Below are 26,637 nucleotides of genomic sequence, written 5' to 3'. Positions count from 1 at the left end.
GTGAGGTAAGGAGGTGCCAAGTTATTCAGAGCTTTGAAAGTGAGAAGGAGAATCTAGTTCTCAACGCGATATTTGATGGGTAACCAGTGAAGATGTTTAAGGATAGGAGTGACGTGTTATAAGGAGGCGGTTCTAGTGATAATCAAAGCAGAAGTGTTCTACACAATCTGAAGTTTAGGATTTTGAGAGGAAGACCTGAAAAAAGGGATTTATAGTAATCTATTTGAGAAGTGACAAGTGCATTGATACGAATGGCTGTGCTGGTGGGTGTAAGAGATGTACGAAGATGGTTGATGTGTCATGGGTGGAACTATGCAGATCAAGTAATGGTATTGACATGTGATTCAAAAGATTAAGTGCTATCGAGGATGACACTCAGACACTTAGCTTGAGAGGAGGGAGAAACTGTGGAATCATCAACTGTAACTGTGAAACTGTTACATTTAGTTAAGGAGTACTTGGTGCCAACAAGGAAAATTCAGTTTTCTTGCAGTTCACTTTGAGGAAGTTTTGACTAAACCAAGATTTAATTTCACAGAGGCAGTCTGAAAGGAAGGATGGTGGAAGGATGATGTTGAGCTTAGTTGAGAAGTGGAACTGGGTGTCATCTACATAGCAGTGAAAGTAAATACCAAATACTCTGAAAATGAAGCCAAGTGGAAGAAGATAAATGATAACAGCAGATGACCAAGAACAGGTGAACCCTGAGGCACACCTGGGGAAGACTGAGATTTGAACTTCTTCAGTTGAACAAATTGTTGACAGTCAGACAGGTAAGATTTTAACCAGTTGAAAAATGTGCCAGAGAAACCAATGGAAGACAATCTGTTGAGAAGGATGTGATGAGATATGCTGTCAGAGGAGTATGAGTAGGCAGCAATCAGGAGAACATTGGTGATTTTAACCAAAGTTGTCTGGGGGGCTTTGCCAGCTTGGTTGATGATAAATGAACAGCTAGAGGTTTACGATTCTTTTTATGGGTTCATGTTGGAACTGTTTTGTGATGAAACCCATTGAGTCAAGCATGTGTAAGCAATATCATTTGGAAAGGCAAGAAATAGTTGTTAGCTATTATGCACAGCAGCATGGGTGAAATGGGGTTTTTGGACCTTAAAAAAGGTAGGCCTGGCCATCGTAGCGTACTGTGTGGTGGGAGGTGGGATTTGGCGGGGGTGCTTGGAGCAGGGTTGTGTGCGGAGCTTGTGTTGTATGGAGGTGTCTTCATCAGCTTTTCAGGGGTGGGTCTCTCTGGTGGGGTGTGCCCCTGTGGGTTCGGGGGCATGTGTTCAATATCAATGTCCAGGGTAGGGGTGGCCCTTTAGGGAGATTCATGTTGAGGTTCATGCGGTTGAGATCGGAATTTAGTGGGGTTTGGGACTGTTTCATCCAGGGACAGCTTTGGTAGGCTCTGTCATGATCTGTCTCAGTGTTTTGTATTTGTTTACTTTTCCCAGTTAGGTTTCCCCCATGGCCTTAGATTTATTTTGTTACTTGTTTCTTTCTAGAGTTGCTTGTTATATATTATCGTTTATTTTTAGGTTTATTATTCAGTTTAGTTAGGTTCCTCTTGTCCCTGTCTTCCCAGCTAGTTTATGTATTTAGATTCTTGTATTTCTCGTGATTATGGTTTTCCATAGATCTGTTTCCCTAGGTTTATCATTAGTCTCGTTCTTTCCTGGTCTCTGTGTTCCGCTGCACCTGTAGCCATAACAACCTTCTCCCTCAGTTCCGTGCAGCTTGTCCTCACACCTGTTCATTATTCTTCTTATTACCTGCCTCCCTTTCTCATTGGTTCATACTCAACGTCCCTCAGTATATTAGCTTCCTGGTTTTCATTGTTCCTCGCTGGTTCCTCTCGTCCACTCCCAAGTCATCTTCCCGAGTTCCTCCTAGTGGATGTTTTCTGTTTGCCTTCTGATCTTGTGCTCTTGGGATTACCTGCCTGTAAGTCTGTGTGCACCTACAATATTAAAACTTAATCTACTCACCATGCGGCCTCCTCGCCATGTTCTGCATCCCGGTCCTGCCTCCAAACCCATGACCCTGACAGGGTCGTTTGGACCAGGTGGACCCCTATTTTGTTTGTGGCCCCCTCTCTGGATGGTGACAGGGGCCAGGGCATCAGGGTCTGGGCCAGGGTCGTTCGGGTCCGGGCAGTGCCGGCACTAGTCTGGACTGTTGTCTCGGCCAGTCTGCCTGTCTCCAATGAAGGGGACCATCTCCTGGGTCTGGGGGCTGGTTGGTATCGGGACTTGGACCTGGGGGTATAGAGTATGTATGGAAGTACGAGTGAATGTACGCCATCTATTGTTGTGTGTCTTTATGTTGGGTGTCTGGGTGTGAGTGGTTTTATACAGGTCCTTCTCAAAATATTAGCATATTGTGATAAAGTTCATTATTTTCCATAATGTCATGATGAAAATTTAACATTCATATATTTTAAATTCATTGCACACTAACTGAAATATTTCAGGTCTTTTATTGTCTTAATACGGATGATTTTGGCATACAGCTCATGAAAACCCAAAATTCCTATCTCACAAAATTAGCATATCATTAAAAGGGTCTCTAAACGAGCTATGAACCTAATCATCTGAATCAACGAGTTAACTCTAAACACCTGCAAAAGATTCCTGAGGCCTTTAAAACTCCCAGCCTGGTTCATCACTCAAAACCCCAATCATGGGTAAGACTGCCGACCTGACTGCTGTCCAGAAGGCCACTGTTGACACCTTCAAGCAAGAGGGTAAGAAACAGAAAGAAATTTCTGAACGAATAGGCTGTTCCCCGAGTGCTGTATCAAGGCACCTCAGTGGGAAGTCTGTGGGAAGGAAAAAGTGTGGCAGAAAACGCTGCACAACGAGAAGAGGTGACCGGACCCTGAGGAAGATTGTGGAGAAGGGCCAATTCCAGACCTTGGGGGACCTGCGGAAGCAGTGGACTGAGTCTGGAGTAGAAACATCCAGAGCCACCGTGTACAGGCGTGTGTAGGAAATGGGCTACAGGTGCCGTATTCCCCAGGTCAAGCCACTTTTGAACCAGAAACAGCGCCAGAAGCGCCTGACTTGGGCTACAGAGAAGCAGCACTGGACTGTTGCTCAGTGGTCCAAAGTACTATTTTCGGATGAAAGAAATTCTGCATGTCTTTCGGAAATCAGGGTGCCAGAGTCTGGAGGAAGACTGGGGAGAAGGAAATGCCAAAATGCCAGAAGTCCAGTATCAAGTACCCACAGTCAGTGATGGTCTGGGGTGCCGTGTCAGCTGCTGGTGTTGGTCCACTGTGTTTTATCAAGGGCAGGGTCAATGCAGCTAGCTATCAGGAGATTTTGGAGCACTTCATGCTTCCATCTGCTGAAAAGCTTTATGGAGATGAAGATTTCATTTTTCAGCATGACCTGGCACCTGCTCACAGTGCCAAAACCACTGGTAAATGGTTTACTGACCATGGTATCACTGTGCTCAATTGGCCTGCCAACTCTCCTGACCTGAACCCCATAGAGAATCTGTGGGATATTGTGAAGAGAACGTTGAGAGACTCAAGACCCAATACTCTGGATGAGCTAAAGGCCGCTATCGAAACATCCTGGGCCTCCATAAGACCTCAGCAGTGCCACAGGCTGATTGTCTCCATGCCACGCCGCATTGAAGCAGTCATTTCTGCAAAAGGATTCCCGACCAAGTATTGAGTGCATAACTGTACATGATTATTTGAAGGTTGACGTTTTTTGTATTAAAAACACTTTTATTTCATTGGTCGGATGAAATATGCTAATTTTGTGAGATAGGAATTTTGGGTTTTCATGAGCTGTATGCCACAATCATCCGTATTAAGACAATAAAAGACCTGAAATATTTCAGTTAGTGTGCAATGAATCTAAAATATATGAATGTTAAATTTTTATCATGACATTATGGAAAATAATTAACTTTATCACAATATGCTAATATTTTGAGAAGGACCTGTATGTGCGCATGAGGGTGGGAACCGGTGATTGTGACTGTATGCACCTGTTTTGGGCTGCGCCCACTGGTGTATTGGTGGTTCTCTATGTCCGGGGCTGGGTGCTTTGGTGTGTTCCGGCTCACTCCCGGTGCCGGCTTGGCGGGGCCTGGGCCACCTGGCTCCGTTGGGGCTCTGCTTGGGGTAATGTTCCCCGGGGCCTCGGGTCTCTGGGTCCATGACTGGATCTGCTCCGGTGTAGGTGGCTGCCAGAGGGGACTGTTGGTTCATCGTTGTAGCTCCCTGGGGCTTCTGCACTGTGGCTCCCGTGCTCTGGGGGGCCTGTGGCTCTGATCTCCTCCGTTTCAGTCTCGGGTCCTAGGAGGCAGGTCTGTGGCTCCTCACACCCACTGCTGCATATTTTTATGCAGAAACCGTATAAACACAAGCACGCTCACACTTACACCCATAGGTGTTTGGATTCAGCTGTTAACAGATGAACTGATGTTCTATATTGTGCCGTAGTTACCACTAAATACGCCTTGAATTCATTAGTTCATTGTTGTTATACAGGGGTTGGACAACGAAACTGAAACACCTGGTTTTAGACCACAATAATTTATTAGTATGGTGTAGGGCCTCCTTTTGCGGCCAATACAGCGTCAATTCATCTTGGGAATGACATACAAGTCCTGCACAGTGGTCAGAGGGATTTTAAGCCATTCTTCTTACAGGATAGTGGCCAGGTCACTACGTGATACTGGTGGAGGAAAACGTTTCCCTACTCGCTCCTCCAAAACACACCAAAGTGGATGAATAATATTTAGATCTGGTGACTGTGCAGGCCATGGGATATGTTCAACTTCACTTTCATGTTCATCAAACCAATCTTTCACCAGTCTTGCTGTGTGTATTGGTGCATTGTCATCCTGATACACGGCACCGCCTTCAGGACACGATGTTTGAACCATTGGATACACATGGTCCTCAAGAATGGTTCGGTAGTCCTTGGCAGTGACGTGCCCATCTAGCACAAGTATTGGGCCAAGGGAATGCCATGATATGGCAGCCCAAACCATCACTGATCCACCCCCATGCTTCACTCTGGGCATGCAACAGTCTGGGTGGCACGCTTCTTTGGGGCTTCTCCACACCGTAACTCTCCCGGATGTGGAGAAAACGGTAAAGGTGGACTCATCAGAGAACAATACATGTTTCACATTGTCCACAGCCCAAGATTTGCGCTCCTTGCACCATTGAAACCGACGTTTGGCATTGGCATGAGTGACCAAAGATTTGGCTATAGCAGCCCGGCCGTGTATATTGACCCTGTGGAGCTCCCTATGGACAGTTCTGGTGGAAACAGGAGAGTTGAGCTGCACATTTAATTCTGCCGTGATTTGGGCAGCCGTGGTTTTATGTTTTTTGGATACAATCCGAGTTAGCACCCGAACATCCCTTTCAGACAGCTTCCTCTTGCGTCCACAGTTAATCCTGTTGGATGTGGTTCGTCCATCTTGGAGGTATGCTGACATTACCCTGGATACCGTGGCTCTTGATACATCACAAAGACTTGCTGTCTTGGTCACAGATGCGCTAGCAAGACATGCACCAACAATTTGTCCTCTTTTGAAGTCTGGTATGTCACCCATAATGTCGTGTGCATTTCAATATGTTGAGCAAAACTGTGCTCTTACCCTGCTAATTGAACCTTCACACTCTGCTCTTACTGGTGCAATGTGCAATCAATGAAGACTGGCTACCAGGCTGGTCCAATTTAGCCATGAAACCTCCCCACTAAAATGACTGGTGTTTCAGTTTCATTGTCCAACCCCTGTATATGCATATTTTCAGGTGGAGAAGCTGTCGTCTAGGGTGTTATCTTGTATTTTCTTTATCCTCCGTTCTCTCTTCTATCTATCCTTCTATCCTTTTCTCCCCATCTCCCTTTTACCTTTTTGCCACACCTCTCTCTCTTCCTTGCTTCTTTTTTTTTCCCTTTCATTTTCGTCTCCATGTCCATTGCATTTGAAATAATCCCAAGGCAGTTTCTAATAAAGATTTTTTTTATATATGAAGCGGAGCATTATAGTGAGAGCCGTAATGCTCCACTTATTAAAGTAAATCTGTTACTCTGCTGGACCGGACATATTAGAAAAATAAAATAGAAAAGGTTGGGCAAACAGATTTCCAAAAATATTATTGCACTGAAGAATTACAAAGAGGAATGAGCCAAAATTACTTTTAAAATTCTTTAGAATGGGACTTATGTTTTAAAGCACAACTAGGTACAGCTATAAATTGATATTATCAAAGAAAGAACCGTCACATTTCTCTTACATGTTTCTCTTTCTGTTGATAAAACACATGGGGCAGTTTAGGGTTTGGTGAAGTTTACTGTAATAACAACTGCTTGCCACATTGCTTTTGTGCAGGCTGCTGTTGAGAAGCTCCAATTATTGCACTAAGACACATAATTGTTTTTACATGACACATTATGTAACACAAAATATAGGCAAACTGTATCTGTGTTGGCAAAATGTTCAACAAAATGAAATAGAACCAATACTGTGAAGATTGTGTTAGGTTTAGTTGAGAAAAAATACACCACTTTTAGAGACAGCTGCTCAGCAATGCATTTTCAGACGATTTGCTTCACCTGAGCAGATAAAAAGGTGGCTGATGGAACTATCTTTTAAAGAGCGTTGATGTGCATGAGGCCTTTAAACCACTTCCTGTGTGCTGATTAGTCTACAGGAAGTCACATGGTTGTTGCATCCTGCTGTGAGTGGGTTCATGCTCTGATTGAGCTGCATGCTTTATGACTCTAATGCCTGAAGAAGTGGTAGGCAGAGTGACATACCAGCTTCCTTTTCTTTGATTCCTGAAAATGAAAGCAGTAACATTAATAGATAGCACATTAAATAGTAAATTATCAAAGTGTGCCTAGCTGCTCACTTTGATAATTCCAATGTTCTAATTAAAAACGTTGAGCATAAGTAACATAAGAACAACGAATTGTTAGAGAAACACAATCTACATTAAAAATTAACTTTTTAACACAAAGTCAGGAGTTGTGCAAATTATTTCACTTAATGCTCCACGTATGCAAAAGACTTTTTGAGAATGGTAAAGGGATATTACAGATATTTGATGACATTCTATTAATAATATATAAGGTTCAATTTGTTGATGGACCCACTGTTGCATTCTTCAGCAGGGAAAGGGAAGCTGGTCAGACTTGATGTGTAAAATGGTAAATGGTTAATGGTAAGTGACGCTGTCTTCTAAGAGCTGTAATTGCTGGTTGCAAAAAACAAACAAACAAAAATCAAATACCCTCCTAGTAATTAAAGGAGAGAAATTAACCAATGAAATAATTTAGACTGGATTCTGAAATGTGTAAATCATAATGTTAAACTCAGCAAAATGTAATTATTTGTCACACAGCTTCAATATGTTTGAACGTATCTTATTTACAGGCTCATCATTTTTTTGATTTGCTTATTATTATGTTTACTCACATCATCCATCATTGCGGTTTGCTTATTATTATGTTTGCTTACATCATCCATCATTGCGGATGATGTGGTCCTATTGGCTTCATCAGCTCGTGATCTACAGCTCTCACTGGAGCAATTTGCAGCCGAGTGTGAAGCAGCAGTGCCTCCAAGTCCGAGGCCATGGTCTTGAGCCGGAAAAGGGTAGAGTGCCTCCTCCGGGTTGAGGGGGAGGTCCTGCTTCAAGTGGAGGAGTTCAAGTATCTTGGGGTCTTGTTCACGAATGAGGGAAAATTGGAGTGGGAGATCGATAGACTGGATTGGTGCTGCATCAGCAGTGATGCGGTCTGTCATGGTGAAGAGAGAGCTGAAGCTCTCGATTTACCAGTCAATCTACGTTCCTACCCTCATCTATGGTCAGGAGCTCTGGTTCATGACCGAAAGAACGAGATCCCGGATACAAGTGGCCGAAATGAGTTTCCTCCGTAGGGTGTCTGGGCTCTCCCTTAGAGATAGGGTGAGAACCTTGGTAATCCGGGAGGGACTCAGAGTTGAGCCGCTGCTTCTCCATGTTGAGAGGAGCCAGTTGAGGTGGCTCGGGCATCTGGTTAAGATGCCTCCTGGACGCCTCCCTGGTGAGATGTTCTGGGCATGTCCCAGCAGGAGGAGGCCCAAAGGATGACCCATGACACGCTAGAGGGACTATGTTTCTTGGCTGGCCTGGGAACACCTTGGGATTCCCCCAGACTAGCTGGCCAAAGTGGCTGGGGAGAGGGAAGTCTGGGTCTCTCTGCTTAGGCTGCTGCCCCCGCGACCCGACCCCGGATAAGCCGAAGACGATGGATGGATGGATGGATGGATGGATGGATGGATATGCTTATTCGCCATGCTGTTCGTTTTCATACTGCATCCATTTCATATTAATAATTTCATATTAACATAAAAATTCTGCATTTTACAGTGCTTGCCTTCTTGTATAATGAGGTTTAGTTTGGTAAAATGACCAAAACAGAGGTGGAGAAAACCAAACTGGACAGAATAGCAGAGCCTTCCTCCCGCTGCTTTCAGCACCAGCCTGAACTGTGAGCAGCTCTGGTGCCTGTTGCCTCGAGAAGGAGGAGATTGAAGCAAACCAGAGAACTTCTCCACAAACAGGGGAGCGTTGTAGATGACCATTTAGGCTTAGGCTGCAGACATCCTCATGTAATACAGCAAATACTTATTCACCTCATTTACATCTTCCTTCTATGTATATAGTGCTTAGATTAATGTACTGTTGTCTAGAGTTTGTATTTATGAACGTGTGTAATATGATCTATTTTCCTGGTGTTGGCCTGGACCATGGAGCAGCATTTTGGATGAATTAAAGCTGCCCGATTGGTTTGTTACGGAGACACCATTTTAATGATTATTATGATAACCTAAGGAATTCAAAACAAAAGCATGCACAACTTTTTCTCTGTCCTGTTCTGATAGAAAGCCCCTTATTCTAGCAATGTTTTTTACATGATAGTAAGTGAATATACCAACATACTTTATGTAGTTGTTAAAATGTAGGTCTGACTACTAAATGATGCCAAGGTTTCTTGATTGGTCTTTGGTCTTTAGCCCCTTCGAGTCTAGTTGAGCGCTGATCTTTATCGTTCCATTTTTGAGACCAAAAACAATAACTTCTGTATTATCTGCTTTAGGCTGGAAGGAATTCTAACCCATCCAGACATTATTATAACAGATACACTGACTCATATAACGTTGTGTGTCATCAGCACATGTATGGTGAGAGATATTGCACATGTTTTACATAAGGTAGCATGAGACACGACCCTTGAGAAAGGAGGCTCTTGGTCAGGTAAGCACAGTGAAGTACTTCCATCCAAACACAAACTCGGACATGTACCAGAAGCGGGGCAAAATCCAGGTCTGAGTCTTTAAGGTAAATCCATTCTGGGCGAGAGGAGCACAAAAACTCAGGTAAGAGATACGGTCAGGAAAACAAGAGAAACAGAGCTAGTCTGCTGGTCTGATTACCACTCAGGTGTGTTAACAATCTGGCTCATCCTTCTTATTATTATTTTAGTTTTATGGCAGATTGCAACCATGACTTTAAGGTGCATACCGCCAACAACTATATTGGAGTATGTAGAGTGAATTATGTTTGATGGGATTACTTTATATCATTAGAAAAAAAGGAAATAATTACAAAATAAATAAATAAATCTATCTGAAACTAACTAAATCCTATATATCCCTACGTTTTTCAGATATTGCATAAGAACTTTCTGTGTTTCCTTTACCCCCTCCATGTCCCACCTGTCCTGTCATGATTATTACCTTAGATTCTCCTTTGTCAGTAGGTATATATATAATATTGTTCATTCTGATTGATCTTTTAGCTATTTTGTCTGCTCCCTCGTTCCCTTTTATACCTACATGGGCAGGTGCCCAACAAAATCTTATATCTATTTAAAGCCTCTGTAATCTAAATAAACGTTGGTGGATTTCTAGCATTAAAACTCTTCTGTTAGATTTTATAATTTGAATACTGTAAAGAGCTGCTAAATAAGCATCACAACACATCAGTCTGTCTGGTTTTACTTCTTCAACCCAATGGAATCCTACAATATTTGCCATCATCTCTGCCATATGCACCTGATCAGGTAATCTTTTACCAATACTTACATTCATTATTGTATGTATATTCCTATTCCTACCTTATCTGCTTCATCTTCGAACCCGTCTGTATGGATGTCTAAATAACTGTAATATTTGCTTCTGATGTGCTGATTTGCCAGATATCATTTCCTACTCTCTGCCCACTCTTTCTTTAGTTTCATCATATTTAAATCTATTTCAGTTTCTGAAAACAACCAGATGGGGATATTACTAATAGGTTTAGGGGAGTTAAACCATTTATTCTCTGTTCCTCTGATTTAGCCTTTATTACCCGGCCAAAACCATTACCTTTAAAAGAATTGTATTTCCAACACTCCAGAATAACAATCCTTGCAGGGTTTTCATCCCCACAACCATGTAAATGGCACCATTATGTAAGCATGAGTTTGTCTCTTCTCAGGTCTGAAGGCATTTCTCCCAACTCGACCTATATATATTCGTTGTTGTTGATCTTACTGCATCTGCACAAATCCTCATTGCTTTAATAATAACATTCTGTTTTCAATAAATGTGTTTTAGCTGTTGCTCTATATTCATAGCACCCATGATCTGGTGTTGATCTCATTAAAGCCCTATAAATATACATCAATGATTGTTTATTTGCTCTCCAGTCTGTCCCCACTACAGCTCTCATCAGGTTTATGATTTTCTTGCATTTTGATTCCATCTTTTCTATATACATTTTTCATGTTCCCTTTTGGTCTAACCACATGCCCAGATATTTAAAATGACCTACTGTTTCTGTATTGTCTGACGGAGGCCTTCAGGGTTCCTGCTGCCCAAGAACTCTTCCTTGATTTGCCCTGATGATCCTCAGCTGTGTGATTGCACCTGCCTGTCGCACCCTGCAGGAAGAGGTGAGAGAGGAACTGTACACACAACACAAACCTGCGCTCAGCTCCGTGACATGAAACTTACATACAACATTATGTGAACAAGACATGTTGCATTTCATCGTGTTGTTTTTTTACATAATAAAAACTGTAATAAGATGCAATTGTATAGTGTTAATAAAAGCTCAATATAAAAATGTCAGGGGATTATTCTTTGTATAAACATTTAAGATATTATGGAGGGATTTTAGCGCATTCTTTTACATCAGTGCATCGGTTATTCAAGTATAAGAAAATGCACAGTTCTTACAACATTTCAGTAAGAGTGTGATCAGGCCTAGCTGGGCTATTGCAAACCATTAACTCTTTTCCATTTTAGACACTCTGGTGAAGGTTTGCTGCTACGTTTGGGGTCATTGTCATCGTGCTTGACAGCTACTATGATGTGTTTCTGCTGGTTTACTGCGTTAGATTTTGGTAGTTTTGTTTTTTCGCTGGGGGTTATGACCAACTATCCCCACAATTGTTTTCTCTCTTGCAAAAATGTATTTTTTGAAAGTCTGGTTTGTCGTCTTGAAGTATTAGATGGAAGTTTGTAAATCTGTTGTGCCAAACTCTTTTTAGAAACAAGTGGCTGTCCTCTGAACCATTTCCGACAATACACACTTGCTCAGTGCTTTTCTAACTGTATTGTCATGAACTTTATTATTTAATGAGGGCTGCCGAGACTATGATGGTGCTCTAATAAAATTTCTTCCACAGTTTCTCTGAGTATTGCAAAGTTTGACAGCGTGAAGAATTTGCCAAGTAAGCAGAAGAATTATAGCTTAAATAATTTCCACTTTATAGTAATCTTTTTTCTTTTTGTATCATAGAAGTGAGGATTGATGGGGAGCAAAACAATTGGTTCTCTAAGGCCATAGCTGATATATTTTCACTTTGGCATAGCGTTAACACACAACTGTATGCTCAAGAGGTGAAAGCTGAAGCAATATTGTGCCTTAATTCTTTGCTGTTGATGAGTCAATCGTGTCATCTAATTAGGAGCCCTTCGCTGACACCATCCCTTTAAAATCCTAGAGAAAGTAGTGAAGGCGGTTTTTATCTCTAAAAAATAGAACAAAACCTTTATGCATGTTTTAAACTGAAATTTTACACTCCAAAATTCAAAAAACCGTGTAATAAAAAAGATGAATGATCTTTGATGTTTGGTACAGCTGCAATTTTATTTAGCATATAAAGTGCTTCGAAAACGTGCAAGCATGGCAGTGGAGGGCTGATGATTTAGACTTGCTTTATAACAGAAAGACCTGGACTCCCTGCAGCCATTAGGTCAGACATGAACTCCTTTGTATACCAATGTATTTAAGAGTTAAAAGTGAGGCCATCTGTCTGAGAGCTGGTGCGCTTTCCAGACTGGGTGATCAACAGGCCATGATCCCAATAAAGCACCAACGCCAGAACAGAATGGCAGAAAAATTATACTATAAAAAATGATGCAATAGCCTGGTCAAAGTCCAGACCTCAACTGGAATAAAATCCAGTTTTGGGACTTGAACCGAGGTGTGCACAAACAAATGCCTAAAAATCTTATTGGACTGAAGCCTGATTTTATTTTAACTTTTTTAAAATTTTTGAAATCAGAACAGTATCATAAAACGGAAGATTTAGCAAAGGATATCCTTTTTTATACACTACTATGTACAATTATCATTCAAAAAAGCCGGCTACACACACATTTTACTGTGATGCCTTTATCTATGTGTCATTGGTAAAATCTTATGATGAATTAGGGTTTTTTGGTGTTTACTCTACTAACAGTAGCTTGCCACATTCTGTGCAGGCTGAGAAGCTCCAATTACTGCACTATCACTGTCATGTAAAAACAGGTTGTAGTGGATGTTATCTCCTGTTAGCACAGCTTTGGTTGTCAGAAGCTCGGTTAATCTAATAGTGGTCGTTTAATCATAGATAAATGTGACAAAAAAGACAGCATGGATGTTTCCACTGGAAAAAAACACTAAATGAAAAACTTCCCATTCAACCTAGGGTTGCTTACAACCAGAGAGTTTAGGTGTGTATGTACTTTGGATCAAAAGTCAAAGTGCAGGAAGGGCTGGATATCTCCTGAGGTTATGACAAAGCTGACAGCCAAGGACAGGCCACACGGATATGAGGCACGAGGCCTTCCTCTCATCCCGCTCAAATGTTATCTCCACATCCATGACTGCAACTCCAGTATTCTGCCATAAAAAAAACCCTTACAAAACATAATTTGACCTGTTCCTCAGCAAGCTCATTTTCTGATATTTTAAAAACATTGTTGCTAAAGGTCATTAAAGAGAGTCAGGGTTTGACCAAAGAGGCTTGGATAATCACAACTTCTTTTATTGTAAAATAGTGCTTCCAAAACAACCTAAAACCTCAGAAAAAACTCCTAATTGATTAATTGTTTATATTTTACCTCCCAAACACAACATTAAGTTGTAATATATGACAGTCCAGGATGCATTGTAGACAGATAATGTTACTGTTAACGGCTGACTCCTTTGTCTTAAATGTTAAATTGCAGACTATCGTTGCTGTCTAAACGTTTTGAATCTTTTACTGAGCAATTCTTTCAGATGGCAATATTCTTTGGGAGCATTGTACAATGAGAGCAGGAATGCCAGTTGCAAATAATATCGACTCCTTTGACAATAAACACCACTGTTCAATGTTATTAATAAATTTGAAATTGAGTATTTCAATTTGTAGATCATAATCGTATGTTGAAAAGACTTGACTGTGCTGTATATGACTCAGTAAATTGGCCCTGAACTGGCTTAGAAAACATTTATCTGACAGAAGTGCATTACTGTAGAAAACAATACATTAGCTTTACATAAAATATCTAAGGGTTTTCCATAAGGATCTATTTTAGCCCCTATTGTATTTTGTATTTTTTAGGACATTTTAGGACATTTACATGTACACACTTAAAAATGTGATAAATGACAAATTAACTTTTAATGCTCACATTGATTATTTTTCTAAAAGCTAAGACCTGAACAGTAGTTTTTTAAAATTTATTTTAAAAAGTGCTTTCCCCTTGTAAGCAAAACAAGTTTAAACTATGGACTATAGTAATATGATTAACAGGCTTGTTTGTCAGAATAAAAGTACGTTTTGAAAATACCAACTGTTAAGCAGGTATTAAACAAGCCTTTCACATTTTTGCATTAAAATGTTTTTTAATTAGTCTGATGTAATATTCTAATATTAAATGTTGTGTTATTAATTAGCTGTAAGCAGAAAATCATCATAATTAACAGAAAAAAATGCTTGAAAACATCAGTCTATGTGTAATGAATCTATATAATGTGTTTCACTTAGTCAGTTGAGTTACTGAAATAAATTAACTTTTCAATAATATTCTAATTTACTGAATATGAGTTTGTGCATGCTTTGCCTTCGTCAGACTTTTAAACTCACTATTGCACAATGCAGCCATTTTTAGTATATATCTCTTTAAATCAAATGAGAAAATGCACATGTTGGTGTTTATTGCATAAGCTTTGTTGTGTAATACATCCTTCTGTACCAAACTAGTTTTTATGATAGAATTAGCTTACTAGAAATAGGTCACACTTTTTGCATTGAAATTAGCTTCAAAATATCACCAATCTTTATACACTTCCCTCTCTTCATATTTGCAGTCGATTTCTTAAAACTGCTCTGAAGGAAATACCTTCTATTGGTGATGCTATTTGTTAGGTTTTGTTGAAAAATTAAACTATTAAAATTTCTATTGTCTCTATTAATTATTAATTTATTTTAATACTTATGGTTTCAATTTCTTCTTTTAACTTTTCTAACAATTTTTCCACTTAAAATTGTCTTAGTTCATGTTTATACTACTATCTCAACCAGGACGTCCTGGAGGAAGAGATGGTCTATCTCAATAGGATCTGCCTGGCTATATAAAGGCTTATTTTTACTCTGAAGGAATTGAGACAGAAGTCTCTCAAAATAGAAAAGAATGTGAAGAGTGAACAAATTTTGAAAAAAAAAAAGATATTTTTTTATTTACATTTAATTTAAAAATGCCATGTCAAATAATCCACTGACAAATCTTTATCTGCATTCCAGAAATCAGACCGTTATAATTGCTGACCAAAATGTTTGCATGTTTCCTCTGGTATTTTGACAATTTATCTTTGGGAATGGCTCCCTGTCTTTGATGTTGGAACGCCTCCTTGCCATCACCCTAATCTTTAGCTCCCCCCACAGATTCTCTATTAGATTCAAGTTGGCAATCTGGCTAATAAAACAGGGCAGAGAAAAAAACAGTGCATTGCTATTTTTTAAGTAGGTTAGAGTATTGTTATAGTGTTTTTACCAGACTCTATAAAAAATCAATCAGGACATGGCATCTTATCTACAATGCGGACGCTCCTGACCAATACCAGGAAGTTGGATCATATCACACCAGTCCTTCAATCCTCACACTGGCTCCATGTTTGTAAAAGGATTGATTTTTAAAACTTGTTTATCAAATATAAGACACTGAAGGGTCTTGGGCCTAAATCCATTTCAAAGTTCCTGGTCACATTTGACCCCTCAGATCGTCAGAGACTTGTTCACTCAGTGTCCCCATAACAAGAGCCATACAAGAGGCGGCAGCATTTAGTTTCAATGATCCTCAGCTCTGGAACCAACTCCTGGAAAACCTAAGGTGTGCAGAAGGCTCCGTTTAAGAGTTTTTTGTGTTTTCACTTTGTCTATAACTCTGTTCTTTTATTTTTCTTTAGAAGACTTTGAATTACCTTGTGAATTGTGCTATTCAAAAAAACTTGTGGTGCCTTATCGTTTGTGTGTTCTCTTTCTTTAGAGGTCCTGAAAGCCCACATTACCCCTCACATCTGCATTGCTGGCCTAGTTGAAGCTGAACTGGTTTAATCATAGGCTTTGGTCAGACTTTTGGTCTCTTAATTGAGTCGGTTCCCCCACATGGGACATTCTTGCCGAGCAGCCCCTCCCTGCTAGTCCCTCAGTGCGCAGGCGCACTGTTGTCGCTGTCAGGGCAAGGCAACTTGACAGTATGGCGGCGGAGTGCAGCTGGAAGGATGCTACTGTCTCCCATGATGTTTCTATCGCCGGCAGCACGTAAATGGACTATTGACGGCGCAGAGACAAGAGGATTCAGCGAGAACGGCCTGTCGTCCTGAGCTCTGAACATGGCCAGGCTCGCGGACTACTTTGTTGTGGTTGGTTACGACCTCGACAACCGAGGTGGGTGCTCCAGTTTGCCAGCCCTGTTAGCCTTAACTCCGTATTATTAGCTGTGAGTAAACAGGAGGCGGGCAAGGAGGCGGGGACCGGCCTGTACGCCATTTACAGCTCACTAATATTAGACGCTGTCAGTAGCCTAAGCCGTCAAATTGAGGCCGGGGACTCGGAGGCCTCAGGGGGATTAGCGTACTTGAATGCGACACTGTCAGATGTTGACACGCATTTCTGACGGGAGAACACACTAAAATCACAGGCCTGTTAGAAGTCTTTGCGTTGAAACACTGGTTAGCATTAATAAAACATCCATTCTTTTTTTAAAGTAAACTTGAGCTAACTTAATTTGCTAAGAGCTAACAACAACCTGGCTAGCTGTAGAGTTGAATATAACTTGAATCGGATTTATTGATCATTTCACCCGCTGTTTCTCTTTGCAAGCATCTCTTTGGACACTTAGTAACTACCACAGAACTTTCAGAAAAAAAGACAAATAAAGCTGTTTTAAGGTTTCGGTTTTTGGAGTCAGCCCCAGCATGAAAACTCAAACAGAAATCGATACTTCTTCTCGTCGTTGCCTATTGTTTTTTTTTTTGTATGTGTTTTGTGTGGATTAACCTAGATGGCTTGCTCCCCCCCCCCACCCCCATCCCCCTCCCGCCCCAGAGCTAGCGTTGTTGGGACGGGGCTTGGACCGTTATCTGAGCCCCCCTCCCTTCATTCAGTCTTAGCCTTGGCCTAGATCTCAGCAGCATAATTAACTGTTTAATCATGAAATATTCAACTTGCCCATCCCATTAAAGAATGCAACTTGTAACTTTTCATTGGAGTGGAGTTTGTCTTATGATTTATTAAGTGGCAGATTGTAACATGACATGGCCCCTGTGGCTAAAAACAGGCAGAGGGACCGGCTTTTAGTGATGCAAGAGCAGCCAACATCCCTTTTCTTGTTGCATGAGTTGACATATTGCATCTTTTAGTTACAGAAGGGCTGAACACAGGATGTAGTAAGGTGGACACTGCAAGCACTGCAGAAACGTTCCTTCCTGTTCTACACTGCTTGAAGGCAATGCAAGGTAGTGCAAGCCTGTTAAAGGCATCTTGGAAACACGCATTAAAAGCCCCAGTGGCTTTAATCGATAACAGCTCTCAGAGCCTGTAAAACACAAGCACTTATGGTTGACGATGATTGTTGGCATCGTGCTGCTGTTGCCTCGGTGTTTATAGTTACTGCACTCATTAGGTTTCTAGATCAGAGCATTTTTTGTGGTACATCTCTAGTTGCAGAGAAATTTTTCTGATTTCCATTGATCCAACGTTTTGTATCATGTAGAGATCAGACCGATCCAATCCACTGTCAGTATCAGACCTAATATAGAAATCATTCTTGGATCTGATATTGGGTTGAGGCTAATGCCCTATCCACCGATTCCAGTCATGTTTCTGTGTTGCTCCAGGTTATGTTTTGGCTGATTTTACTTTAGAAATTAAAAACTACTGATCAAACTTTTCTATGCTCACTTTAGGTAAAGTTTGTCACCTGTGTAACACGTCATGGCCAATTGTTTTCATTTGTTTGCTATTTTGTTCTAAAACATTTTTTAACCAAAATAAAATCTACCAACCCAAACACAAGCGCCTATGTGCCTCTACTGACATCACATAAGGTGTAAAGTTTTTTAAAGATTTGCCCATTTGTATCTTTTTTGCTTTTGTTCTCCACCTTATTCACCTGTTTTTAATTATTTTTGTGAGATTATGTGTTTACTTGTTTTTGAGAACACTGCATAGATTTCAGGAAAATTAAAATAGGGCTGTACAATATATTACAATTGTTATTGCAATGTCACTGTAAGCAAAATCAATATAAAGGACTGTTTGGGCTAAATAAATATTAGCTAATTATTGAAGTACCATGCATTCAGGCTGTCTGTGCTAGTAGTAATCTATTTGGTGATGCTTGTGGTTTAATGCCGCATTAATGTTTTAGAAGGCGAAGCAAGGTGGTAAACCATTAAGAAACTACACGTTGTGCTCGTTCGCAATGAACCCAACGCAGAATGACATGAACACTATTAATTGTTGGATTTGTTGCATTTCACATCATTCCCATGACCATTATCAACATTGTCATATATTGTAGATTTTTCTTAATATCCTGTAACCTGAAGTAAAACACATGGATGGAGTTTGTAGAGAGGATCAGACCAGGCAGACTTGAAAGGAACTTGAATCTATGTCAAAATCTGGCATAAATGCCTCATCCACTGTAGTGTTTAGTAATGCCAATGGATCAGCTCAGTTCTTGTGCCTCTTGTGATGTCAGCAATACAAATACAAACAGCTGAAATAGCCATTTTTTCTTAAGTGTACTTTTCAAACACTAGTTTTGTAAAACTGTTTTTATTGTTCGTATTTAGTGAAAAACAAATCACTTGTTTATGTTGCACACTTCAAATCTAAAAAGTATTCTCATAATGTGGGTATAAACATATGATTCCTACATATCATTTGCTGTGTTTTTTGCCACAGTATATAAAGTTTAAACATATGGGTGGAGCTTGTAGTAGAAGCCTGCTGCTAGACCACAGGCTGCCTCATGCAGAGTCCTCTCTCTTTTTCTCACCATCACCTTCTTCGGCGGTATCTTAGTGTTGAAAATGTGTTTTTATGCAAAGATGTCGAGCAATACACATCATATTAGATTATTATAGTAATAATAAATGATGATAGAATCCAAAGCTCTGCAGAGGAGGAACAAGAAAATGAAACTTTAGCAGATAAAAAAAAAAAAGGCGAAGCTTTTTCTTTTTTACTTTCAATTTCACTCTGCCTTGGAGCATAGAGGCTTTTTTAGCATGTAGAAACAACCACAGAATTGAGTTTTTTTGAAACAACCATTAAATACTGAGGATCGTTTTCCTGTCATTCGTTAGCCCAGCGGTTTGTCCTCAGATGTATCATCTCTGCAGCTGACAAGGATGTGAATATGTCCATAACAGAATCACTCTGAGGCCTATTATGTAATTATCACTCCTTTAGATACAAATACAAATGAAGGCTTGAGCACAAATTGTATCAGTATTGCTGACAGTGAATGTGTGGTTAATTCATGTTTGCCTCAAGAACACCAGGACCAAACACAACAGAAACAGCCTTGATCAGTATATATTTGTATCTGTCGATGCTTATATGTAGGTACCAGGATTGGTTCCTGAGCCAGAAATTCTGAATTGGGGCATGTATAATATGATGTGCTGCTTATGTTTGTTTATGGCTTATAATGTGTAATTTTCATACAGATTTCTAAAACAAATGGAAGATCAAGATGGTAGTATTTTAATTGTGGAACATGCTCCCAAAATATTGACCAGGGTCTTAAAGAAGGACACAAACATTACAATTCATTTTGTGTGGAAAAAAATTAGATGCAATGTTCAAGGCAAAAGATAACACATAACTTTCTTAACTCAATGAAGAGAAGAAATTTTTGAAACAACTGGGAAGTTACAGTACTAACAGATGGATGTTGTTTTGATACATTCAAGTTTATATGTTGAGAAATAAATATGTTGGATTGAAAAATTTTGAGATTTTATTATTAAGCAAATTAACATTTATTACCATATAAACATGCACACAGGTACCAAAAACTGGTACCGTTGAGTACTGATACCGATTCCCAGGTACCGGTTCAAATGTCAAAGGTACCCATTCCTTAACCTAATATTCAACAATAATATTGCTTTCTCATGATTTTCTAATATTGTGCAGTCCTGTTCATGTTGACAATAAGACTTTCAATGAATCAGCAAGTACTTAACTGTACAGTCTTAGTTTGGAGAAAGATAAGCATGTCAAAAATACTTTTAAATTGCATTGTGAGATGAATGGCCAAAATGCTCATCCTTATCATATATGAAAAGTAATGCTGCATGAGGATAAAACCTCTGTTGCTAGCACAGCAAGATGTAAGGAAAGGTTCGAGATTTTTCCATCGCCATCCTCATAAAACTTTGTATTCTGGTTTCCTTGTTTGTTTAGTCGTGAATATGCCAAAACCCACCATTTCCATTGTGGAGTCCAGTTTTAGCCCAGAAATCACCCACACAAAAGTACTCGGCCCCCTTGAACTGGTCAACCTCTTGCCACATTTCAGGCTTCAAACATAAAGATATAAAATTCTAATTTTTTGTGAAGAATCAACAAGTGGGACACAATCGTGAAGTGGAATGAAATTTACTGGATGTGTCTAACATTTTTAACAAATAAAAAACTGAAAATTGGGGCGTGCAATATTATTCGGCACCCTTGCGTTCATACTTTGTAGCGCCACCCTTTGCTGCAATTACAGCTGCAAGTCGCTTGGGGTTTGTCTCTATCAGTTTTGTACATCAAGAGACTGAAATTCTTGCCCACTCTTCCTTGCAAAACAGCTCAAGCTCAGTGAGGTTGGATGGAGAGCGTTCGTGAACAGCAGTCTTCAGCTCTTTCCACAGATTCTCGATTGGATTCAGGTCTGAACTTTGACTTGGCCATTCCAACACCTGGATACGTTTATTTGTGAACCATTCCATTGTAGATGTGGCTTTATGTTTTGGATCATTGTCTTGTTGGAGGATAAATCTCCATCCCAGTCTCAGGTCTCTTGCAGACTCCAACAGGTTTTCTTCCAGAATGGTCCTGTATTTGGCCCCATCCATCTTCCCATCAATTTTGACCATCTTCCCTGTCCCTGCTGACGAAAAGCAGGCCCAAACCATGATGCTGCCACCACCATGTTTGACAGTGGGGATGGTGTGTTCAGGGTGATGAGATGTGTTGCTTTTATGCCAAACATATCGTTTTGCATTGTGGCCAAACAGTTGGATTTTGGTTTCATCTAACCAGAGCACCTTCTTCCACATGTTTGGTGTGTCTCCCAGGTGGCTTTTGGCAAACTTTAAACAAGACTTTTTATGGATATCTTGGAGAAATGGCTTTCTTCTTGCCACTCTTCCATAAAGGCCAGATTTGTGCAGTGTACGACTGATTGTTGTCCTATGGACAGACTCTCCCACCTCAGCTGTAGATCTCTGCAGTTCATCCAGAGTGATCATGGGCCTCTTGGCTGCATCTGTGATCAGTCTTCTCCTTGTTTGAGATGAACGTTTAGAAGGACGGCCGGGTCTTGGTAGATTTGCAGTGGTCTAATACTCCTTCCATTTCAATATGATTGCTTGCACAGTGCTCCTTGGGATGTTTAAAGCTTGGGAAATCTTTTGTATCCAAATCCAACTTTAAACTTCTCCACCACAGTATCTCAGACCTGGCTGGTGTGTTCCTTGGTCTTCATGATGCTCTCTGCGCTTTGAACAGAACCCTGAGACTATCACAGAGCAGGTGCATTTATACAAAGACTTGATTACACACAGGTGGATTCTATTTATCATCATCAGTCATTTGGGACAACATTGGATCATTCAGAGATCCTCACTGAACTCGTGGAGTGAGTTTGCTGCACTGAAAGTAAAGGGGCCGAATAATATTGCACGCCCCACTTTTCAGTTTTTTATTTGTTAAAAAAGTTTGACACATCCAATAAATTTCATTCCACTTCACGATTGTGTGCCACTTGTTGATACTTCACAAAAATATTGAGTTTTATATCTTTATGTTTGAAGCCTGAAATGTGGCAAGAGGTTGAAAAGTTCAAGGGGGCCAAATACTTTCCCAAGGCACTGTTAATAAGCAGCGAAGTATACTTACAGGTGTAAATATTTAGTCATTGTGTACAGGGACAACAGGAGTGATACAGAGCTGCATTTGCAGGAAAAATAATCAAATTGGTTGACAGTGGATTCATTGAGTGCGACTATAGGAAACAACAAAGAACTAATAGTGTGGTCTCAAAACATAAAGACACCAGAGAAAATAAAGTTTCCTACTAAACACCAGATGACACAAATGACAACCTACCAATCTGGGTTGCCTGGCACTGGTAGCTCATTCAGCTGCTCAGTCAGCTGGACGTACCAAATCTTTCCGCTCATAGACCCCCTTGTGTCCAGACAACAGCGTTAATGGCTCCTTGTCTGTCTCGGGGAAAAAATCACTGTGATAGTCCTACGTTTTCATAGAAAGCCATAGTGCTGCTACAGTATGTGTACAGCCTTGCTCTTCTTCCCACTACACTACATTTGCAGGTGAGTTTTCAGCTACTTCCTTTTCCCTGTCAGACAGTTGTTCATTTTTCTTCAAAACTAGTGCACTAACTGTTTAACTAGGGTTGATATCTTATTAGTTCAGAAACACACAGAATAGTGAAAAAGGTTCATAGTGTTGAGAAAAAGACTTTAAGTAAATCTTTTGCAATTCCTCAAGCAGGAGCTGTCCTTGATCCTAAGAATACAAGGAATTTGTCTGTACAGTTGAGTTTCCGTTTGTGTCTAAATATTTCATCCATTCTCTCCCAGTCATTGTATTCTCTGTACTTGTGTGTGACTGTGGTTGCTAATTGTCATTCAGTGGAATGTTTTACAAGTGTAGGCACTGACAGGTTTTCAGAGTGGACGTCATTGCGGCTCATCTGCTGCACATTTACCAACAGGAACCATTTGGGTCAATTTCCCAAAATGGTTGATAACTGGCATATTTTTGTTTGGCTAACAGTTAGGCAGTGAACCGTATAAAATGCTCACATGATATAATAATCTATACCACAGTTTCAAAAGACACATTTTTTTTCTGATTTTAAACAGAAAAGCAGTAATTTATTTCCACTGTTGCTATAATAAAGAAGAATATTGATTATTATAGTTGTAATACAGGGAAACCTGTTAGGGTTTTCCTGGCTAAAAGGGGTGTTTTCCTTCCTGTTGTCTCTCCATGCATGCTCAGCATGAGGGATTGCTGCAAGTCAGGGACTTGATGCTATCTGCTGGATTTCCTTAGATGAAAAAACCTTCTTACCAATCTGAATAAACTGAACTTGACTGCATTGTTTTAAAACTGGGATCGAATTGGAATGTATGCAATTGACTCTGAATATCTCTGTATGATTGAACCGACTTTCTTTTCCTTTTTTTGTTTTGTAAATTGCCTTAAGACTATTTGTTGTGAACAGATGCAGTATAAATAAACTGAATTAAAAACCGAACTGACTAAAAGTTGATAAACATGGTTGCAGTTTCTTTGATAGAGATAGAACTTTTGAATCCAACAGAAAATGATAGGACAATATTATTGTCTTTTGATCATTCGTGACTGAAAGCATATGTCACTAAACTAATTCAGATTTTTATTAGACTCAGAAAACTGCATCATAGTACGCCCTGTTGGTTGGTGCCTTCATCGACCAGAAATGATAGAAGATTCTAGATTTGTTGTATTACATAAGAACAAAATTACTTTTTTGCTTCTGTTTGTATTTGTTATTTTGATATAAAACATAATTAAGCAAATGTTTAGAGCAGTCACCTTTTAAAGTAACTGAAAATGTCCAAGTTTACAGTAGTAGCTGACAGATGTGTGCTGCAACGCATATAGAAGGGGCAGTGCTCTGATCCAGACAGCTGTAGGAAACTCTGGTCGCTCCAGTGCTTTTACTTATATCTCATAATCAACACTTTAAAATATATGAACAATATGCATGAAAATATTAGTAGTTTTGTTGAAAACTTTGGTATACACTAAAACCAGTAACCTGTTTATAAATGGTAAATGGACTGAACATATATAGCGATTTCCAGTCATACAGACCGCTCAAAGCGCTTTACACTAGAGCCACATTCACCCAAACACATTCACCCAAACGCTCACACATTCATACACCGATACGCAGATCGGTAGGCAACTTGAGGTTAAGTGCCTTGCCCAGGGGCACATCGACATATGGCAGGAGAAAGCTGGAATCGAACCCACAACCTTCTGATTGCAAGACAACTACTCTTCCTACTGAGCCACAGTCGCCACTTATGCCTGCTAAAAGTTGCTAACCTGTGGCCAGAGGGTACAAATGTATGCTAGCAGTGGATCTTGGGACCACCATTGCCCCCTGTGGGTGGAGGAGAGTCCAAAGTTGCCTGGGTGTTGTCCATCTAAGAGGCTCTTGAGAAACTCTACAGCATGCCTCTGTGTTTTGACAGCTATTCCTCTTTTGTTGAGCATCCAGCAGCCAATAGGATTTATGATCTGAAGCCGAAACAGGATGCTGGGAAGAGGACTCAAGGGAAACTTAAGTTTAAAGTGAGAATCCAGATTGTCCCCTTGTGCTTGTCTGGAAACCAGGAAAGCAAAGTGTATCTGTGTGAAGCAATCTGTTCAACAACAGTGAACGACACAAACGGACCACACCTCCATCTGTGTACTGCACTGTTAGAATGTTGGTCATTGCAGTTTGGACTCTAAACAGAATGCAGGATGATTGTTTTCAAGCTCCGCCAGCCAGCAGCTTTAATTTATAGAAAACATTCTTTTTAGTATTTTATTATATATATATACAGGTCCTTCTCAAAATATTAGCATATTGTGATAAAGTTCATTATTTTCCATAATATCATGATGAAAATTTAACATTCATATATTTTAGATTCATTGCACAGGGTCAATGCAGCTAGCTATCAGGAGATTTTGGAGCACTTCATGCTTCCATCTGCTGAAAAGCTTTATGGAGATGAAGATTTCATTTTTCAGCACGACCTGGCACCTGCTCACAGTGCCAAAACCACTGGTAAATGGTTTACTGACCATGGTATCACTGTGCTCAATTGGCCTGCCAACTCTCCTGACCTGAACCCCATAGAGAATCTGTGGGATATTGTGAAGAGAACGTTGAGAGACTCAAGACCCAACACTCTGGATGAGCTAAAGGCCGCTATCGAAGCATCCTGGGCCTCCATAAGACCTCAGCAGTGCCACAGGCTGATTGCCTCCATGCCACGCCGCATTGAAGCAGTCATTTCTGCAAAAGGATTCCCGACCAAGTATTGAGTGCATAACTGTACATGATTATTTGAAGGTTGACGTTTTTTGTATTAAAAACACTTTTCTTTTATTGGTCGGATGAAATATGCTAATTTTGTGAGATAGGAATTTTGGGTTTTCATGAGCTGTATGCCACAATCATCCGTATTAAGACAATAAAAGACCTGGAATATTTCAGTTAGTGTGCAATGAATCTAAAATATATGAATGTTAAATTTCCATCATGATATTATGGAAAATAATGAACTTTATCACAATATGCTAATATTTTGAGAAGGACCTGTGTGTATATATATATATATATATATATATATATATATATATATATATATATATATATATATGTATATACGGACATTGTTTCCAGAATGTTGCCAGTCACTTGGTGTCTCTGGTTTTGTTCTTGTTGCTTTATTTAGATTTTTTATGCAGACGTCTGTCCTGAGGAAGTAAGTCCTATTGTATTAAAGAATATTATTTTCTTCTAAAAGATCAAATCATGGGAAGTTATACATAAATATACAGCAAACCCAGAAACCTCCCAGACTGAAGGCAAGCCTAGACATTGGGGTGTGTGTGTAGTAGTGTGTGTGCTGCTGCCTATGGTCGGCCACTTCCTCCTCCTCTTCAGAACAGGGTTGCAGCTATTCAGGCCTTCCAGAAATAATCCTCACAATGAAGCTTTCATGGGGGCACAGAGTGATGCTGGGTCACAGCCGTGGTTGTGGCACACAGATGTCTGTATTTGTGCAAGTCGGCTGGCATGAGCTGTTCTCAGATGGTCTGCCTGCTTGGGCATTGCTGGCAGCTTCTCACACACAGTATTTTCTTATTTACCTCGGTAACCTTCATTTAGCTCACACATTCAGACTACAGATTAAATGTTGCTATTTGTCCTTTTCTTCAATGGGCTTGTGTTATTGGTACCTGGGGCTGTATTGTGTGCGGATGGGGCTGTTTGCATCCTTCATTTGGTCGAAAAAGAAAACTCGTCCACATTAGATTTTTTGGATTTACACAAAAACCCTTCTTATTTAAAGAAGCAAAAACAGATGTCTAAAACAATTGGCAGTTTTAATCATGCAGCTTTAGTTTTAGGGTGTGTGCCTTGCACATTTATGACTGTGCCATAACCATCTGTGTCTGCATACTCTCTTCCTGCTCGATGCTACTTACTTTTATTGTAATCCAATGCATTTTAGGCAGCTCTTTTGTATTGCTACAGTTCATTTTGGTTGCTGCACAGCTTTGCAATATTGCATTTTGTCAATTACCCACAATCCCAGTGTTTGTTTTGTGATTTTATGTGATTGACCAATACAAAGGGTTTCATAGTTTTGCAAATATGTTTGCAAAATATTCTTTGCAGAATATCAGATATCATTGAAGTATATCAGATTTGATAGTGTCTGTGAACATAAATTCTAGGTTTTCTTCCGGGATTGCCCAGTGTGTGTTC

At 40.1% G+C, this 26,637-nt stretch overlaps 1 protein-coding gene across 6 annotated transcripts in view; it reads left to right on the top strand.

Annotated features, from left to right (window-relative positions):
- The first annotated feature begins 15,998 nt into the window (after positions 1 to 15,998).
- Positions 15,999 to 26,637, top strand: part of sbf1 (SET binding factor 1) — an 86,347-nt gene continuing 75,708 nt past the window's right edge. For 5 of the 6 annotated variants that reach the window (XM_047390435.1, XM_047390433.1, XM_047390432.1 and 2 more), the window contains exon 1: positions 15,999 to 16,220. In XM_047390435.1, the coding sequence (XP_047246391.1) occupies positions 16,166 to 16,220 (55 nt within the window). In that variant the 5' untranslated portion in view covers positions 15,999 to 16,165. The remainder of the gene's footprint in view (positions 16,221 to 26,637) is intronic. The other variant, XM_047390436.1, reaches the window with a different exon arrangement.

Source organism: Girardinichthys multiradiatus, chromosome 17, assembly GCF_021462225.1.
Source record: "Girardinichthys multiradiatus isolate DD_20200921_A chromosome 17, DD_fGirMul_XY1, whole genome shotgun sequence".
NCBI lineage: Eukaryota > Metazoa > Chordata > Actinopteri > Cyprinodontiformes > Goodeidae > Girardinichthys > Girardinichthys multiradiatus.
This window is presented reverse-complemented; position numbering and strand designations above follow the sequence as displayed.